The sequence below is a fragment of the Capricornis sumatraensis genome, chromosome 21 (assembly GCF_032405125.1).
Source record: "Capricornis sumatraensis isolate serow.1 chromosome 21, serow.2, whole genome shotgun sequence".
Taxonomy (NCBI): Eukaryota; Metazoa; Chordata; class Mammalia; order Artiodactyla; family Bovidae; genus Capricornis; species Capricornis sumatraensis.
Window position 1 is genome coordinate 22,988,526 of NC_091089.1, and position 19,282 is coordinate 23,007,807.

General features: G+C 39.2%; 1 protein-coding gene across 3 annotated transcripts in view; it reads right to left on the reverse strand.

Annotated features, from left to right (window-relative positions):
* KIAA1328 (KIAA1328 ortholog) overlaps positions 1–19,282 on the reverse strand; it is a 424,271-nt gene that overhangs the window by 391,643 nt on the left and 13,346 nt on the right. For all 3 annotated transcript variants that reach the window (XM_068993877.1, XM_068993876.1, XM_068993874.1), the window contains exon 4: positions 12,320–12,414. In XM_068993877.1, coding sequence (XP_068849978.1) covers positions 12,320–12,414 — 95 coding nt within the window. The remainder of the gene's footprint in view (positions 1–12,319; positions 12,415–19,282) is intronic.

The window sequence follows — 19,282 nt, forward strand, 5'->3', positions numbered from 1 at the left end:
CATACAGATGGCTAACAAACACATGAAAAGATGCTCAACATCACTCATTATCAGAGAAATGCAAATCAAAACCACAATGAGGTACCATTTTACACCAGTCAGAATGGCTGCAATCCAAAAGTCTACAAGCAATAAATGCTGGAGAGGGTGTGGAGAAAAGGGAACCCTCTTACACTGTTGATGGGAATGCAAACTAGTACAGCCACTATGGAGAACAGTGTGGAGATTCCTTTAAAAATTGCAAATAGAACTGCCTTATGACCCAGCAATCCCACTGCTGGGCATACACACTGAGGAAACCAGAATTGAAAGAGACACGTGTACCCCAGTGTTCATCACAGCACTGTTTATAATAGCCAGGACATGGAAACAACCTAGATGTCCATCAGCAGGTGAATGGATAAGAAAGCTGTGGTACATATACACAATGGAGTATTACTCAGCCATTAAAAAGAATACATTTGATTAAGTCCTAATGAGGTGGATGAAACTGGAGCCTACTATACAGAGTGAAGTAACCCAGAAAGAAAAACACCAATATAGTATACTAACACATATATATGGAATTTAGAAAGATGGTAATGATAACCCTGTATACGAGATAGCAAAAGAGACACAGATGTATAGAATGGACTTTTGGACTCTGTGGGAGAGGGAGAGGGTGGGATGATTTGGGAGAATGGCATTGAAACATGTATAATATCATATAAGAAACGAATCGCCAGTCTATGTTCGATACAAGATACAGGATGCTTGAAGCTGGTGCACGGGGAAGATCCAGAGAGATGATATAGGGTGGGAGGTGGGAGGGGTGCTCAGGATTGGGAACTCATGTACAATCGTGGCAGATTCATGTCAATCTATGGCAAAACCAATACAGTAATGTAAAGCAAAATAAAGTAAAAATAAAAATATATATTAAAAAAAAGCTTCTTGATGAAAGTGAAAGTGGAGAGTGAAAAAGTTGGCTTAAAGCTCAACATTCAGAAAACGAAGATCACGGCATTTGGTCCCACCACTTCATGGGAAATAGATGGGGAAACAGTGGAAACAGTGTCAGACTTTATTTTTGGGTGCTCCAAAATTACTGCAGATGGTGCTGGCAGCCATGAAATTAAAAGACGCTTACTCCTTGGAAGGAAAGTTATGACCAACCTAGACAGCATATTCAAAACCAGAGACATTACTTTGCCAACTAAGGTCCGTCTAGTCAAGGCTATGGTTTTTCCAGTGGTCATGTATGGATGTGAGAGTTGGACTGTGAAGAAGGGTGAGCGCCAAAGAATTGATGCATTTGAACTGTGGTGTTGGAGAAGACTCTTAAGAGTCCCTTGGACTGCAAGGAGATCCAACCAGTCCATTCTGAAGGAGATCAGCCCTGGGATTTCTTTGGAGGGAATGAAGCTAAAGCTGAAACTCCAGTACTTTGGCCACCTCATGCGAAGAGTTGACTCATTGGAAAAGACTCTGATGCTGGGAGGGATTGGGGGCAGGAGGAGAAGGGGACGACCCAGAATGAGATGGCTGGATGGCATCACTGACTCGATGGACGTGAGTCTGAGTGAACTCGGGAATTGGTGATGGACAGGGAAGCCTGGCGTGCTGCGATTCATGGGGTCACAAACAGTCTGACACGACTGAGCGACTGAACTGATCTGAACACACTGACTATGTATTAACATATGTTAAGTCAAAATACAAATCCCAATACATTTAAACAGGATTAAAGGAATACAAAGTATTCTCTCCAGTATAATAGAATAAAGCTAAAATCAAGGAAAAGAAAAATGGAAATTCATAAATATATGGAAATTAAATAACACACTCAACAAATGGGCAAAATAAAAAATCAGAAAGAAAATTAGAAAGTACTTTGAGATGAAATGAAAATGAAAAGTAAACATACCAAAACCTATAGAGGGGGTAGCAAAAGCAGTTCTCAGAGGGATATTCACAGCTGTAAATGCCTACACTAAAAAAGAAGAGAGATTTAAGGACTTCCTTGGTGGTTCAGTGATTAAGATTCTGAACTTCCAATGCAGGGATAATGGATTTAGACCCTGGTCAGGAAACTAAGATCCTGAATGTCATGTGGTAGGGCCAAATAAAAATTATTTTTAAAAAAAATCTAAAATTATTACAACAACAAAACAATAGACAATCCAATTAAAAAGTGGGCAAAGGACTTGATTAGATATTTCTCCAAAGAGGACACACAAATGGTGACATCATTAGCCACTAGAAAAATGTCAATCAAAATCACAAATAAGATACCACTTTATACCTACCAGGATGGTTATACTCAACAAAATGAAAGACAACAGGTGTTGGTGGGGATGTAGAGACATTGGAATATTTGTACATTGTTAATGGGAATATAAAGTGGTTCAGTTCAGTTGCTCAGTAGTGTCTGACTCTTTGCAACCCCATGAACTGCAGCATGCTTCCCTGTCCAGCCTGCTTCCCTGTCCATCACCAACTCGTGGAGTTTACTCAAACTCATGCCCATTGAGTTGGTGATCCCATCCAACCATCTCATCCTCTGTCATCCCCTTCTCCTCCTGCCTTCAATCTTGCCCAGCATCAGAGTCTTTTCCAGTGAAACAGTTCTTTGTATCGGATGGCTAAAGTATTGGAGCTTCAGCTTCAGCATCAGTCCTTCGAATGAATACTCAGGACTGATTTCCTTCATGATGGACTGGTTGGATTTCCTTGCAGTCCAAGGGACTCTCAAGAGTCTTCTTCAACATCACAGTTCAAAACCATCAATTCTTTGGCACTCAGCTTTCTTTAAGGCCCAATTCTCACATCCATACGTGACTACTGGAAAAGCCACAGCCAGTGGACCTTTGTCAGCAAAGTAATGTCTTTGTTTCCTAATATGCTGTCTAGGTTGGTCATAGCTTTTCTTTCAAGGAGCAAGCGTCTTTTAATTTCATGGCTGCAGTCACTATCTGCAATGATTTTGGAGCTCATGAAAATAAAGTCTGTCACTGTTTCCATTTTGTTTACCCATCTATTTTCCATGTAGTTATGGGACCAGATGCCATGATCTCAGTTTTTTGAATGCTGAGTTTTAAGCCGCTTTTTTACTCTTCTCTTTTACCTTCATTAAGAGGCTCTTCCGTTCCTCTTCACTTTTGGCCAAAAGTTTGGTAGTTCCCCAAAAAGTTCAACACAGAATAACCTAAGACCTAGCAATTCCACCCCTGGATATATAACCAAAATAACTGAAATGTGTTCAAACAAAAAATGTACAGGAATATTCATAGCAGTGGTGTTTCCCAGGTGGTGCCAGTGGTAAAAAAAATCCATATGTAAATGCAGGAGACGTAAGAGACATGGGTTTGATACCTGGGTTGGGAAGTTTCCCTAGAGGAGGAAATGGCAACCCACTCCAGTATTCTTGCCTGGAGAATCCCATGGACAGAGGAGCCTGGAGGTATATGTCCATGAGGTTGGAAAGAGTCAGACACAACTGAAGTGACTTAGCACACATTCATAGCAGCACTACCCGCAAAAGACAAAATGTATAAACCCAAATGTATACAAATGAATGGAGAAACAAAATATGATGTATCTATACAATGAAGTATTTTTTAGCCAATGTTGAAAACAGTACGCTAAGTGAAAGAAATCAAACACAAGAAGCCACATATTGTATGATTCCAGTTAAATAGCAAGAGTCAGCAAATCAATACGGACAGAAAACTGATTAGCTATTGTCAGGGGTTAGGGTGAAAGTGAGAATGGGGAGCAACTGCTTAATGGTACAGTTTCCTTTGGGCTGAAAATGTTCTAGAGCTTAAAAGTGGTGGCTGTGCAAAACTGTGAGTGTACTAAATATCTCTTCACAAGATGTAATTAAGATTGCCCAGAAAAAAAATCAACACCTACAGAGATGACACCACTCTAATGGCAGAAAGTGAAGAGAAACTAAAGAGCCTATTGATGAAGCTGAAAGAGGAAAGTGAAAAAGCTGGATTAAAACTCAACATTCAAATAATAAAGATCATGACACCTGGTCCTATCACTTCATGGAAAATAGATGGGGGAAATGTGGAAACAGTGTCAGATTTCCTTTTCTTGGCTCCAAAATCAATGTGTACAGTGACTGCAGCCACAAAATTAAAAGACACTTGCTCCTTGGAAGAAAAGCTATGACAAACTTAGAGAGTGTATTACAAAGCAGAGACATCACGTTGTTGACAAAGGTCTGTCTAGTCAAAGCTATGGTTTTTCCAGTAGTCATGTATGGATGTTGAGAGCTGGGCCATAAAGAAGGCTGAGCACCAAAGAATTGATGCATTTGAACTGTGGTGCAGGAGAAGACTCTTGAGAGTACCCTGGACAACAAGGAGATCAAACCAGTCAATCCTAAAGGAAATCAACCCTGAATATTGACTGGAAGGACTGGTGCTGAATCTAAAGCTCCAATACTTCTGGCTACCTGATGCAAACAGCTGACTCACTGGAAAAGACCTTGATGCTGGGAAAGATTGAGAGCAAGAGGAGAAGGGGGCGACAGAGGATGAGATGGCTAGATGGCATCACTGACTCAAAGGACCTAATTTTAAGCAAACTCAGGGAGACAGTGAAAGATAGGGAAGCCTGGTGTGCTGCAGTCCATGGGGTTGCAAAGAGTTCGACATAACTTAGCGACTAAACAACAACAACAACAAATGTCTCTAGAGGTCAGTTTTATATGTATTTTACCACAATATGGTACTAAAATAGTAAAACTCAGACAGAATAAGTAGAATGGTGATTGCCATGGGCAGGCAGAGTGGGGCACTGGGGAGTTTTAATGGGCATAGAGCTTTAGTTTTGCAAGATGAAAACTGTTCTGGAGACTGGCTGAACAACAATGTGAATATTTTTAATAATACTGAATTGTACACTTAAAAAATGGTTAAGATGGTAAAATTTCTGTGCATTTTACCATAATCAAAACAAAATTTTTAAAATACATGATGACATTTCATGAAAACTACTAGCATTTTTCATGATACAAAAATCTTTAATAAGATATTAGTAAATCAAATTCAGTAACACAGTAAAAACAAAACCAAAAACCACCATGACCAAATGAGGTTTAGACCAGGAAAACAAGGTAAATTATTGATGCATTTGAACTGTGGTGTTGAAGACGACTCTTGAGGGTCCCTTGGACTGCAAGGAGATCCAACCAGTCCATTCTGAAGGAGATCAGCCCTGGGATTTCTTTGGAAGGAATGATGCTAAAGCTGAAGCTCCAGTACTTTGGCCACCTCATGCGAAGAGTTGACTCATTGGAAAAGACTCTGATGCTGGGAGGGATTGGGGGCAGGAGGAGAAGGGGACGACCCAGGATGAGATGGCTGGATGGCATCACGGACTCGATGGACGTGAGTCTGAGTGAACTCTGGGAGATGGTGATGTACAGGGAGGCCTGGCATGCTGCGATTCATGGGGTCGCAAAGAGTCGGACACGACTGAGCGACTGAACTGAACTGAACTGAAACACTCAAAACCAACATATTTTATCACAGAAATAGAGGAAAAGAGAAAAGACATATTATCAACATAGTTCAGTTCAGTTCATCCTGGGTCATCCCCTTCTCCTCCTGCCCCCAATCCCTCCCAGCATCAGAGTCTTTTCCAATGAGTCAACTCTTCGCATGAGGTGGCCAAAGTACTGGAGTTTCAGCTTTAGCATCATTCCTTCCAAAGAAATCCCAGGGCTGATCTCCTTCAGAATGGACTTGTTGGACATAGTACATGAACTTAAATCATTTGACACATTCTATTCTTATTTATGAACTGAACTGAACTCCTATTTATGACAAAAAAAAAAAAAATCACCTCACCAAACTAGGAACAAAAATAAACTTCCTCAACATGATGAAGAACATCTACAGAAAACCAACAGCTTACATTGTACTTAACAGTGAAAGGGGTAAGATAAGAAAAAGAAGGCAAAGATGTCCCTCTTCTCACTTTCATTTAGCATTGTCCTGGAGGTCCCAGCCAATGCCAAAGAGCAAGAAAAGAAAACAAAGTACCTATATTGGAAAGAAAAAACTGTTTAGATCAGTAGACGACATGATGCTGTATGTGGAAAATACAAAACACTCTGCAAAAAACTACTATAACAAGTGAATTTTAAGAAGTTGAAGGATATCAAGTCAATATTAAAAGCTCAATTCTGTTGCTTTTAAAGTAGAAATAAAATTAGAAATTAAGCATATAGTACAATATAAAATTAAAATTACATGATTTATAGTAGTATCAAAAACATGAGACACTTAAGAATAAATACTATAAAATATGAGCATATTTTATACCCGTACCGGAAAACTGTAAATCATGCAGGAAAAAATGAATGAAAATTTATAAAAACAATGGAGAGATATGACATATTCATAGATTAGAAGACTCAGTGTGAGTATGTCAGTTTTCCTTACTTTGATCTGCAAATTCCCTATGCATGCATGCTCAGTCACTCAGTCATGTCCAACTCTGTGCAACCCCATGAACTGTATAGCCCGCCAAGGTCCTACAAGGTTCTTGGGATTCTCCAGGCAAGAATACTGGAATGGGTTGCCATTTCCTCCTCCAAGGGATCTTCCCAAACCAGAGATTGAACCTGTGGCTCCTGCACTCTTGCATCAGCAGGTAGCTTCCTTACCACTGAGCCATGGGCTTCCCTGGATCTTCCCTGAGGTAAATTCTATATTTACCTCAGTCACTCAGTCGTGTCCAACTCTTTGCAACCCCATGGACTATGAAGTCCACAGAATTCTCCAGGCCAGAATACTGGAGTGGGTAACTTTTCCCTTCTCCAGGGGATCTTCCCAACCCAGGGACTGAACCCAAGTCTCCCATATTGCAGGCAGATTCTTTACCAGCTGAGGCACAAGGGAAGCCCAAGAATACTGGAATGGGTAGCCTATCCCTTCTCCTGTGGATTGTCCTGATCCAGGAATTGAACAGGGGTCTCCTGCTTTGTAGGCATATTCTTTACCAAATGAGCTATCAGGGAAGCCCAAATTCCATATACGTCACACAAAATTCCAGAAGGCAATTTTTTTTTAGTAATTAATAAGCTGACTCTAAAATTTAGTGGCATGAAAAGGACCTCAAAGAGCCCAAATAATTTTCAAAATGAACAAAAAAATCAATGGGATTTCAAGACTTAACTAAAAAAATAACAATAATTAAGTCAGTATAGCATTGGCATGAGGGTACATGTCAATGGAGTGAAATAAAGTGCCCAGAAACAGACCATGCATATATGGTCAACTGATTTTTGACAAGGAGGCTGAGGCTAATTCTGCAAAAAGATATAGGAAAAAACATTTTGCCACCATGGGATACGCAAGATTTCTTACATGTAACACTAAAAGCATGAATTACAAAAGAAAAATTGATCAACGAAAATTGAGCAAAATTTTTAAAAATTGCTTTTCAAAAGAAAATAGTAAGAGAATTAAAAAGCAAGCTGCAGGATGGGAGGGTAACCAAATACTTGACAACTTACATCTAGAATATATAAAGAACTCTAATACTTTAGCATCAAGAACGAAGAGGGTGGCTGGGTGAAAAAAAGTCAAAAGATTTGAACAGACACTTAACAAAAGAAAACTAGCCAATGAACACATTAATCACTGGAGGAACACAAATTAATCCCACAAGGAGATATCACTATACTCATTAGAAGCATCAAAATTTAGACAAACGACAACACTAAGAGTTACTGAATATGCAGAATGATGGACCTCTTGTGCATTCCTAGTGGGACTGTGAAATAGCAAAACCATACTGGGAACCAGTTTGGTAGATTTTTTTAATAAAAAATAAACACTTAACATATAAAAGCTGTACAAAAATGATCTTCATGACCCAGTTAATTATGATGCTGTGATCACTCACCTAGAGCCAGACATCATGGAATGTGAATTCAAGCAGGCCTTAGGAAGCATCACTACAAACAAAGCTAGTGGAGGTGATGAAATTCCATTTGAACTATTTCAAATCCTAAATGATGATGCTGTGAAAGTGCTGCACTCAATATGTCAGCAAATTTGGAAAACTCAGCAGGCCACAGGACTGGAAAAGGTTAGTTTTCATCCCAGTCCCAAAGAAAGGCAATGCCAAAGAATGCTCAAACGATCGCACAATTGTGCTCTACTACTGTGGGCGAGAATCCCTTAGAAGACATGGAATAGCCCTCACAGTCAACGAAAGACTTTGAAATGCAGTACTTGGGTGCAATCTCAAAAATGACAGAAGGATCTCTGTTCATTTCCAAGGCAAACCATTAAATATCACAGTAATCCAAGTCCATATCCCAACCAGTAATGCTGAAGTTGAATGGTTCTATGATGACTGACAAGACCTTCTAGAACTAACAAAAACAAACAAACAAAAAAGATGTCCTTGTCATCATAGGGGACTGGAATGTAAAAGTAGGAAGTCAAGAGATACCTGGAGTAATAGGCAAGTTTGGCCTTGAAGTATAAAATGAAGAAGGGCAAAGGTTAACAGAGTTTTGCCAAGAGAATGCACTGGTCAAAGCAAACACCCTCTTCCAACAACACAAGTGAAGACTCTACACATGGACGTCACCAGATGGTCAATACCTAAATCAAATCGATTATCTTCTTTGCAGCCAATTATGGAGAAGCTCTATACAGTCAGCAAAAACAAGACTGGGAGCTTATTGTGGCTCAGATCATGAACTCCTTATTGTAAAATTCAGAATTAAATTGAAGACAGTAGGGAAAAACCACTAGACCATTCAGGTATGACTTAAATCATATTCCTACGATAATACAGTGGAAGTAAGAGATTCAAGGGATTAGATCTGATAGAGAGAATGCCTGAAGAACTATGGACAGAGGTTCATGACATTGTACAGGAGGCAGTGATGAAAAGCATCCCCAAGAAAAAAAAATGCAAAAAGGCAAAATGGTTCTTTGAGGAGGACTTACAAATAGCTGAGAAAAGAAGAGAACCTAAATGCAAAGGAGACAGAGAAAAATATACCCATCTGAATGCAGAGTTCCAAAGAACAGCAAGGAGAGATGAGAAAATCTTCTTCAGTGATCAATGTAAAGAAATAGAGGAAAACAATAGAATTGGAAGCACTGGCGATCCCTTCAAGAAAATTAGAGATACCAAGGGACCATTTCATGCAAAGATGGGCACAATAAAGGACAGAAATGGTATGTACCTAACAGAAGCAGAAGATATTAAGAAGAGGTGGCAAGAATACACCGAACTATACCAAAAAGATCTTCATAACTCAGATAATCACAATGAGAGCCAGACATCCTGGAGTCCTATGTCAAGTGGGCCTTGGGAATCATCACTACAAACAAAACTAGTGGAGGTGAAGGAATTTCAGCTGAGCTATTTCAAGTACTAAAAGATGATACTGTCAAAGTGTGGCACTCAATATGCCAGCAAATTTGGAAAACTCAGCAGTGGCCAAAGGACTGGAAAAGGTCAGTTTTCATTTGAATCCCAAAAAAGGCAATGCCAAGGAATGTTCAAACTACCACACAATTGCACTCATTTCACATGCTAGCAAAGTAATGCTCAAATTCTTCAAGCCAGGCTTCAACAGCACTTGAACCAAGAATGTTCAGATTGTTCAAGCTGAATTTAGAAAAGCCAGGGGAACCAGGGATCAAATTGCCAACATCCACTGGATCATAGAAACAGCAAGAAATTCCAGAGAAACATCTTCTACTTCTGCTTTATAAACTATGCCAAAGCCTTTGACTGTGTGGATCACAACAAACTGTGGAAAATTCTGAAAGAGATGGGAATACCAGACCACCTGACCTGCCTCTTGAGAAACCTGTATGCAGGTCAAGAAGAAACAGTTAGAACTGGACATGGAACAACAGACTGGTTCCAAATTGGGAAAGGAGTATGTCAAGGCTGCATATTGTCACCCTGCTTATTTAACTTATATGCAGAGTACATCACGTGAAATGCCAGGCTGGCTGAAGTACAAGCTGGAATCAAGATTGCTGGGACAAATATCGATAACCTCAGATACGCAGATGACACCATCCTTATGGTAATTAGCAAAGAGGAACGGAAGAGCCTCTTGATGAAAGTGAAAGAAGAGAGTGAAAAAACTGTCTTAAAATTCAACATTCAGAAAACTAAGATCAGGGCATCTGGTCCCAACACTTCATGGCAAAATGATGGGGAAACAATGGAAACAATGACAGACTATATTTTCTTGGGCTCCAAAATCACTGCAGGTGGTGATTGCAGCCATGAAATTAATAGCTATGACCGACCCAGACAACATATTAAAAAGAACAGATAATACTTTTCTGACAAAGGTCCATCTAGTCAAAGATATGGTTTTTCCAGTAGTCATGTATGGATGTGAGAGTTGGACCATAAAGAAAGGTGAGCGCTGAAGAAATGATGCTTTTGAACTGTGGTGTTGGAGAAGGCTCTTGAGAGTCCCTTGGACAGCAAGGAAATCAAACCAATCAAATCAAAGGAAATCTGTCTGAATATTCATTGGAAGGAATGATGCTGAAGCTGAAACTCCAATACTCTGGCCATCTGATGCAAAGAACTAACACACTGGAAAAGACCCTGATGCTGGGAAATATTGAAGGCAGGAGGAGAAGGGAGTGACAAGAGGATGAGATGATTGGATGGCATCACTGACTTGATGGACATGAGTTTGAGCAAGCTCCAGGAGTTGGTGCTGGACCGGGAAGCCTGGCTGCAGTCCATAGGGTCTGAGAGTTGGACATGACTCATTGACTGAATTGAACTGATAGCAGTAATGAGGGGTTTTAGCAGTCAAATTTGTAGTAATCTTGTACCAACACAGTGACACTCTACCAAGAATCTTACACTTTGCTAGAAAGCAGAAGTTTATGGAAACCAAAACAATATGCTCTAAGATGTCAAGTGTTCGCTAAGCCCGGAAGCTGAACATGTATCAGAACAATAAGGCAATGCTGCTGCTGCTAAGTCGCCTCGTTGTGTCCGACTCTGTGCAACCCCACAGATAGCAGCCCACCAGGCTCCTCCGTCCCTGGGATTCCCCAGGCAAAAATACTGGAGTGGGTTGCCATTTCGTTCTCCAATAAGGCAATTCAGGACTATTAATATATGATGTCAAACTAACTGTAATAGCTGTAAGGACATTCACATCCCTCTCCATGGTAAAAAAAAAAAAAAAGCCTTGTAAGATGATCATAAATTAAATGTTTAACAATCAAATGTTTTCCCATTATAAAAAACACTACTTGAGATAATGAAAAGTCTACTTCAGGGAGCAGAATAGTTAAAGAATTCCAGTGAAGGAGGTTACTGCTTAATCAAGTCGCATATCAAATTCAGACTAAGGCAGTACTTTGAATTCTTATACTCTGTAATCTAATCCCCCAAACATCACTGCTTTTGTCATCTTTTATACCTATGATTCTATGATTTAATAAGGTAATTTTTAACTTCAGTTTTTCTAGAACAGCCTCTACAAACATTATTTTAAGGCCTTAAGATGAAATTCTTTGATGAAAGATGTAGTTATCTTTAATTTAAAAAAAGAAAGAAGAAAAAAGACCTACTATATTCAAACATACAATTCAATGATAAAAATGAGTACTATTTTATCAATGTTTAGGTATGGTCTTTCCCTAAACTTAATTTTTGTAATTTATTTTAATACATTCCTCTACAGACATCTTCATTTATTAAGATCTCAAAACTTGACATGTATGTTAAGAGAAAATTATACAAAGTAAATATGCTTCAAACACATCATTAATAAACTGGAATACTACATCCAAACAGCTAACATCCAAAATTCAAAACCCCTTATTTAAAACTATCAGAAGCTAGCAATCTGATAAGTACTCTTGTGAAAGATGACAATAACATGAATGTTCTCTTCCGTTTCAGATGCTAAAGCAAAACCAAAAGTAACTGCTTTGCCTCTGATAATAACAATATCAACCTACATCAATAGAAGAGCTAAGTTTCAAAATGTTCCCTCCTGATACATGACCACTACAGATATTTCTATGAAACAACTGGGAAATTAAATAAACCAGAAAACACAAATTGGAGGGCGTTTGTTCTGCTGTTTATTTCTTTTCCATTTTATGTTTGCGTGTGTGTGTTTTCTACTTTTCTTTCTGGCCCAACAGAATATTATTTTTCCTAAGAGTCTTTGTTCTCACAAGTCCAATGACAGGATGACATCAGAACATATTTATAATTTTCTATTTTCAAAAAAATATTCTCTCTCACATAGTAATACACTTCACATAAGGCTTTGTCTCACCTGGCCAGTTCTTTAATTAAGTTTGCTATGCGTCTTTTGTCTTCAAGACACAAATCCTTCAGTGATGCACTCTTTATTTCTCCCCTGCAGAAACTCTAAAACAAACAAAAAAAATCATTCTGATTAACTTTCACAAAAAACAATTTTCAAGACTTTTCAAGAAATTTCTTAAAATTAGCACAGGAGATGAAATTTCTTGGATCTCTTTTATTTGGTAGAAGACTATCTATTTCATTTAAACCTACTGTGAACTCAAAACAGGCTAAGGAACAATCTGTCCACCAGGGGACATCATGAAATTTACACAGGAAAAGCAGACAGTAAGAACTCACAGGCACAAATGTGCCTGCTTAAGTATCAGGGAATAATAAGGAAACAACTTTCCCTTGGTGAATGTCACAGAAATAAACACCTAATGGAAGATATTGAGATCCCTCCTGACACCACAGTCCCATGGCTGCTTGAAGGTATACTAAGGTTGGCAGCAGAGGCACCAGCTCCTAAGCTCTCAATATATCCCAAGGTTCATTCCAAAGGGTATTAGATCAAAGAGTAATAGTAATAATAGGTAACGTTATATTCAGTGTTATTATATCCAGTTATATCCGTTATATCCAGCGAATATTGTAAGTATTTTATACTTATTAATCCATTTCATTTTCACCACAATGCTATTAGGTAGGTATTATTCCTATTCTATAGTGAGGGTACATATCTTGCCTAGGGATACAGCAGTTAAGTAGCAAAATCAAGATTCAAGCATTGATTCCACAGTCTATGTTCTTACCTACTGTACTATCCTACCACTTATACTATAAAAAGTTCTCCTAGTACATGAACATCAAAGCTATGAAACCTGGCAATTCACAAGGTACCTGTAGGTAACACGTAAAGGAATATGTTTAAAAAAACAATCCTTGGCACTGGCAGTTATGCAACCACAAAGTAAATTAGTCCAATTACTTCACATGGCCAAGAATAATCCAACACCCCTAAAATGAATCCTGGAAGCACTGTTAGCCAAAGATGGGAAAGATAAGGGAGAAAAAGGAAACAGGAAACAGGATATGGTAAAAAGAAAAAACATTAAATAGATTTGGTTTTAGATTTTAGATATGGTCAGTTTGAGATGCCAGGAGGACATTCATGGGGAAATGTTTAGGTAGGAAGCTGGAAATCTGGGTCTGGATCACAAGTCAGAGAAGAACATAAAAATTTAAAATTCAGCCATATGTTGCTATCAATAATGTTTAGATTTTTATTATTTTCTTTATATTTTTCTATGTTTAAAATTTCCCTTAAAATTAACAAAAAATACTAATTTTTAAGAATCAACTCCTAATCCAAGAAAATAAATTAAAACTGGTAACTAAAAAGACAACAGGAGGATCAGAAGCATACAATATTGTAGGAGAAAAAAGTTTTAAGAAGAATGTGGGGTTAACAGCGGTAATAATAAAAAAACAGAATATTAAAAGGAGTCACTGGATTTGGCAATGGGAAAAATTACTGAAAACCCATTAAGAGATTTCAGTAAACAAAAAAGAGAAAGCCTTTCAAATAGGCAAGAACTTCAGCAGCATTGTGTTCAGGCAAAAACCTGAAAACACAAATGTTTGTCAACCAGAGTTAAGCTGTGGTATATTTTTACAATGGAATTCTGCAGCTACTGATTGTTAGTTGACATTCATCCATCTTCAAACCCACCCTACCCTGCTTTGCTTTGTGAGGCTGAGGCTCTGGAAACCTTAATTCTCGTTTGCCACATCATTCTCTATTATGCTGTGCTTAGTCGCTCAGTCATGTCCAGCTCTTTGTGAGCCCATGGACTTGCAGCCCTCCAGGCCCTCCTGTACATGGGAAATCTCCAGGCAAGAATACTGGAGTGGGTTGTCCTGCCCTCCTCCAGGGGATCTTGCCAACCCAGAGATTGAACACAGGTCTCCCACATTGCAGGCAGATTCTTTACCATCTGAGCCACCAGGGAAGCCCATTCTCTATTAAGCTCTACCAACAGGGAGAAGGAGGCTCTGAGAGGAAAAAAGGACACATTCCTTCCTATTGCTTTCTGTTTCTGTCAGTGTTACCCCTGCCAGAGATCTTCACCCTGGCAAGAACAGCTGATTCCTGTTGGTAACTCTTCCAGGCCTCACAGAACCAGCCTTTATCATGTCTCCTTGAAGACACCAATACCCCTTAGGCTAGTTCCCCATCATCAAAGGTCCAAGTTTCAGCTCTAAGTGGCCCCTCCTCCAAGTTTCTAGGTTTTAATAATTCCAACTTGTTCTGTTTTCCCAACTCTAGAGTTGGTGGTTGTGTCTTGCCGTTATTACATAGATGATAACTTAGTGTGCCCTTTTTGCCTTTCAGTTCTCCAGCACCAGTCTAACAAGTTTTTATATACTAAACATACTCTCAGTTGAAATAACTGAGTAAACCCTGATTGAAATATCAGTAAAAAGAAATTAAATATGACAACATGCAGCATAAATAAATCAGAAACATAACACTGAACAACAAAAAAAATCAGACAATATGATATAAGATCGTTCATAAAAAGTTCGAAATATACATAAAACTATGGGATTCCCTGGTGGCTCAGTCAGTAAAAAGACCTCCTGCAATGCAGGAGATGTGGGTTTAATCCCTAGATTGGGAAAGATCCCCTGGAGGAGGAAATGGCAACCCATTGCAGTATTATTGCCTGGAAAATCCCATGGACAGAGGAGCCTGGTGGGCCACAGTCCCTCAGGGTTGCAAGAGGTGGACACAACTTAGTGACTAAACCACCACCACCATTGTTTAAAAAACAAATACAAGTTTACACCATATAGGACAGCAGTTGATAAACTACAATAGCAAGCTAAATCTGGCTCAAAGCTTATTTTTGGAAAAAAGAAACTGTTTATTAAAACACAGCCATGCATATTCATTTATACACTGACATACATATGGTTCTTTCCACACTATCATGGCAGAATTAAATAATTAAGACAGAGGCCATGTGTCTCACAAAGGCTAAACATTTACCATCTGGCCTTTTAGAGAAAATAGTTTGTCAACCCCTGACAGAATGTGGTCCACTGGAGACAGGAATGGCAAACCACTTCAGTATTCTTGCCTTGACAACCCCATGAACAGTATGGAAAGGCAAAACGATAGGATACTGAAAGAGGAACTCCCGAGGTCAGTAGGTGCCCAATATGCTACTGGAGATCAGTGGAAAAATAACTCCAGAAAGAATAAAGGGATGGAACCAAAGCAAAAACAACACAGAGTTGTGGATGTGACTGGTGATAGAAGCAAGGTCCAATGCTGTAAAGAGCAATATTGCATAGGAATCTGGAATGTCAGGTCCATGAATCAAGGCAAATTGGAAGTGGTCAAACAGGAGATGGCAAGAGTGAACGTCAACATTCTAGCAATCAGCGAACTAAAATGGACTGGAATGGGTGAATTTAACTCAGATGACCATTATATCTACTACTGCGGGCAGGAATCCCTCAGAAGAAATGGAGTAGCCATCATGGTCAACAAAAGAGTCTGAAATGCAGTACTTAGATGCAATCTCAAAAACGACAGAATGATCTCTGTTCGTTTCCAAGGAAAACCATTCAATATCACAGTAATCCAAGTCTATACCCCAACCAGTAATGCTGAAGAAGATGAAGTTGAATGGTTCTATGAAGACCGACAAGACCTTTTAGAACTAACACCCAAAAAAGATGTCCTTTTCATTCTAGGGGACTGGAATGCAAAAGTAGGAAGTCAAGAAACACCTGGAGTAACAGGCAAATTTGGCCTTGGAATATGGAATGAAACAGGGCAAAGACTAATAAGAGTTTTGCCAAGAAAATGCACTGGTCATAGCAAACACCCTCTTCCAACAAAACAAGAGAAGACTCTGCACATGGACATCACCAGATGGTCAACACCAAAATCAGATTGATTATATTCTTTGCAGCCAAAGATGGAGAAGCTCTATACAGTCAGCAAAAACAAGACCAGGAGCTGACTGTGGCTCAGATCATGAACTCCTTATTGCCAAATTCAGACTTAAATTGAAGAAAGTAGGGAAAACTGCTAGACCATTCAGGTATGACCTAAATCAAATCCCTTATGATTATACAGTGGAAGTGAGAAATAGATTTAAGGGCCTAGATCTGATAGAGTGCCTGATGAACTATGGAATGAGGTTCATGACATTGTATAGGAGACAGGGATCAAGACCATCCCCATGGAAAAGAAATGCAAAAATGCAAAATGGCTGTCTGGGGAGGCCTTACAAATAGCTGTGAAAAGAACAGAAGCAAAACCAAAGGAGAAAAGGAAAGATATAAGCATCTGAATGCAGAGTTCCAAAGAACAGCAAGAAGAGATAAGAAAGCATTCCTCAGCAATCAACGCAAAGAAATAGAGGAAAAGAGCAGAATGGGAAAGACTACCGATCTCTTCAAGAAAATTAGAGATACCAAGGGAACATTTCATGCAAAGATGGGCTCGATAAAGGACAGAAATGGTCTGGACTTAACAGAAGCAGAAGATATTAAGAAGAGGTGGCAAGAATACATGGAAGAACTGTACAAAAAAGATCTTCATGACCCAGATGATCATGATGGTGTGATCACTCACCTAGAGCCAGACATCCTGGAATGTGAAGTCAAGTGGGCCTTAGAAAGCATCACTACAAACAAAGCTAGTGGAGGTGATGGAATTCCAGCGGAGCTATTTCAAATCCTGCAAGATGACGCTGTGGAAGTGCTGCACTCAATATGCCAGCAAATTTGGAAAACTCAGCAGTGGCCACAGGACTGGAAAAGGTCCGTTTTCATTCCAATTCCAAAGAAAGGCAATGCCAAAGAATGCTCAAACTACCACACAATTTCACTCATCTCACATGCTAGTAAAGAAATGCTCAAAATTCTCCAAGCCAGACTTCAGCAATACGTGAATCATGAACTTCCTGATGTTCAAGCTGGTTTTAGAAAAAGCAGAGGAACCAGAGATCAAATTGCCAACATCCATTGGATCATCGAAAAAGCAAGAGAGTTCCAGAAAAACATCTATTTCTGCTTTATTGACTATGCCAAAGCCTTTGACTGTATGGATCATAATAAACTGTGGAAAATTCTGAAAGAGGAATACCAGACCACCTGACCTACCTCTTGAGAAACCTGTATGCAGGTCAGGAAGCAACAGTTAGAACTGGACATGGAACAAAAGACTGGTTCCAAATAGGAAAAGGAGTCCGTCAAGGCTGTATATTGTCATCCTGCTTATTTAACTTATATGCAAAGTACATCATGAGAAACGCTGGACTGGAAGAAGCACAAGCTGGAATCAAGATTGCTGGGAGAAACATCAGTCACCTCAGATATGCAGATGACACCACCCTTATGTCAGAAAGTAAAGAGGAACTAAAAAGCCTCTTGATGAAAGTGAAAGAGGAGAGTGAAGGCTTAAAGAGTCGGGCTTAAAGCTCAACATTCAGAAAACAAAGATGATGGCATCTGGTCCCATCACTTCATGGGAAATAGATGGGGAAACAGTGGAAACAGTGTCAGACTTTATTTTGAGGGGCTCCAAAATCACTACAGATGGTGATTGAAGCCATGAAATTGAAAGATGCTTACTCCTTGGTAAGAAAGTTATGACCAACCTAGATAGCATATTGAAAAGCAGAGACATTACTTTGCCAACAAAGGTCCGTCTAGTCAAGGCTATGGTTTTTCCAGTGGTCATGTATGGATGCGAAAGTTGGACTGTGAAGAAAGCTGAGCGCCAAAGAATTGCTGCTTTTGAACTGTGGTGTTGGAGAAGACTCTTGAGAGTCCCTTGGACTGCAAGGAGATCCAACCAGTCCATTCTGAAGGAGATCAACCCTGGGATTTCTTTGGAAGAAATGATGCTAAAGCTGAAACTCCAGTACTTTGGCCACCTCATGCGAAGAGTTGACTCATTGGAAAAAGACTCTGATGCTGGGAGGGATTGGGGGCAGGAGGAGAAGGGGACGACAGAGGATGAGATGGCTGGGTGGCATCACTGACTCGATGGACATTAGTCTGAGTGAACTCCGGGAGTTGGTGATGGACAGGGAGGCCTGGCGTGCTGCAATTTTGGGGTCACAGAGAGTCAGACACGACTGAGCGACTGAACTGATAAAGAGAAACAACAGAATGATAAACACAAAATTAAAGATAGAGATTACCAAATAAGATGCTATGCTATAATAAGGGAGGCATAATACATCTCTCGTATATTATCTCCAACTACAAGGAAGTATGAGGCTCTTCCCTGTCAATCTTTCTTTCCTTCTCTTCTCACAGATGCCAGACTTGTAGTGAAATCTTAAGTCTCTCCTTGATTTATAATAGCATCATGGCAATTCAAAGCAGAAATGAATGGTTCCCTCAATAATCAGTACTGAACCAAAGGACTATCAGTATGAAAAAATGATTTGGAAAAAGGTTAATCACATTTTTAAATGTCTTTACAAGACAACTGAAATAAAAGGAATCCAAAGTGAAAAGGCAAATGTAACACTATTTCTATTCACAGATGGTGTAATCTTGTACATAGGAAACTGTAAGAAAATCACCAAAAAGCTATTAGATTAGAACTAATAAATTAATTTAGAAAGGTTACAAGATAAAAAATCAACTATGTTTCTATATACTAGCAGTCAAAAATCCAAAAATGAAATTAAGAAAACGATTTCATTACTAGTAGCATCACAAAGTATAAAATACTTACAACTTGAAAATAAATTTGGCATGTACAGTGAAAACAACAAAACGTCACTGAAAGAAATTAAAGATTTAAATTAATAGACAATTTACACACCATATTCAAGGTCTGGAAGCAATATTATGAAGCTGAGAGTACTCGCCAAATTGATCTAAAGATTCAACGCAAGGTAGGGGCAGCGGAGTAGGAGACACAAACTATGGGGTGTAAGGCTCA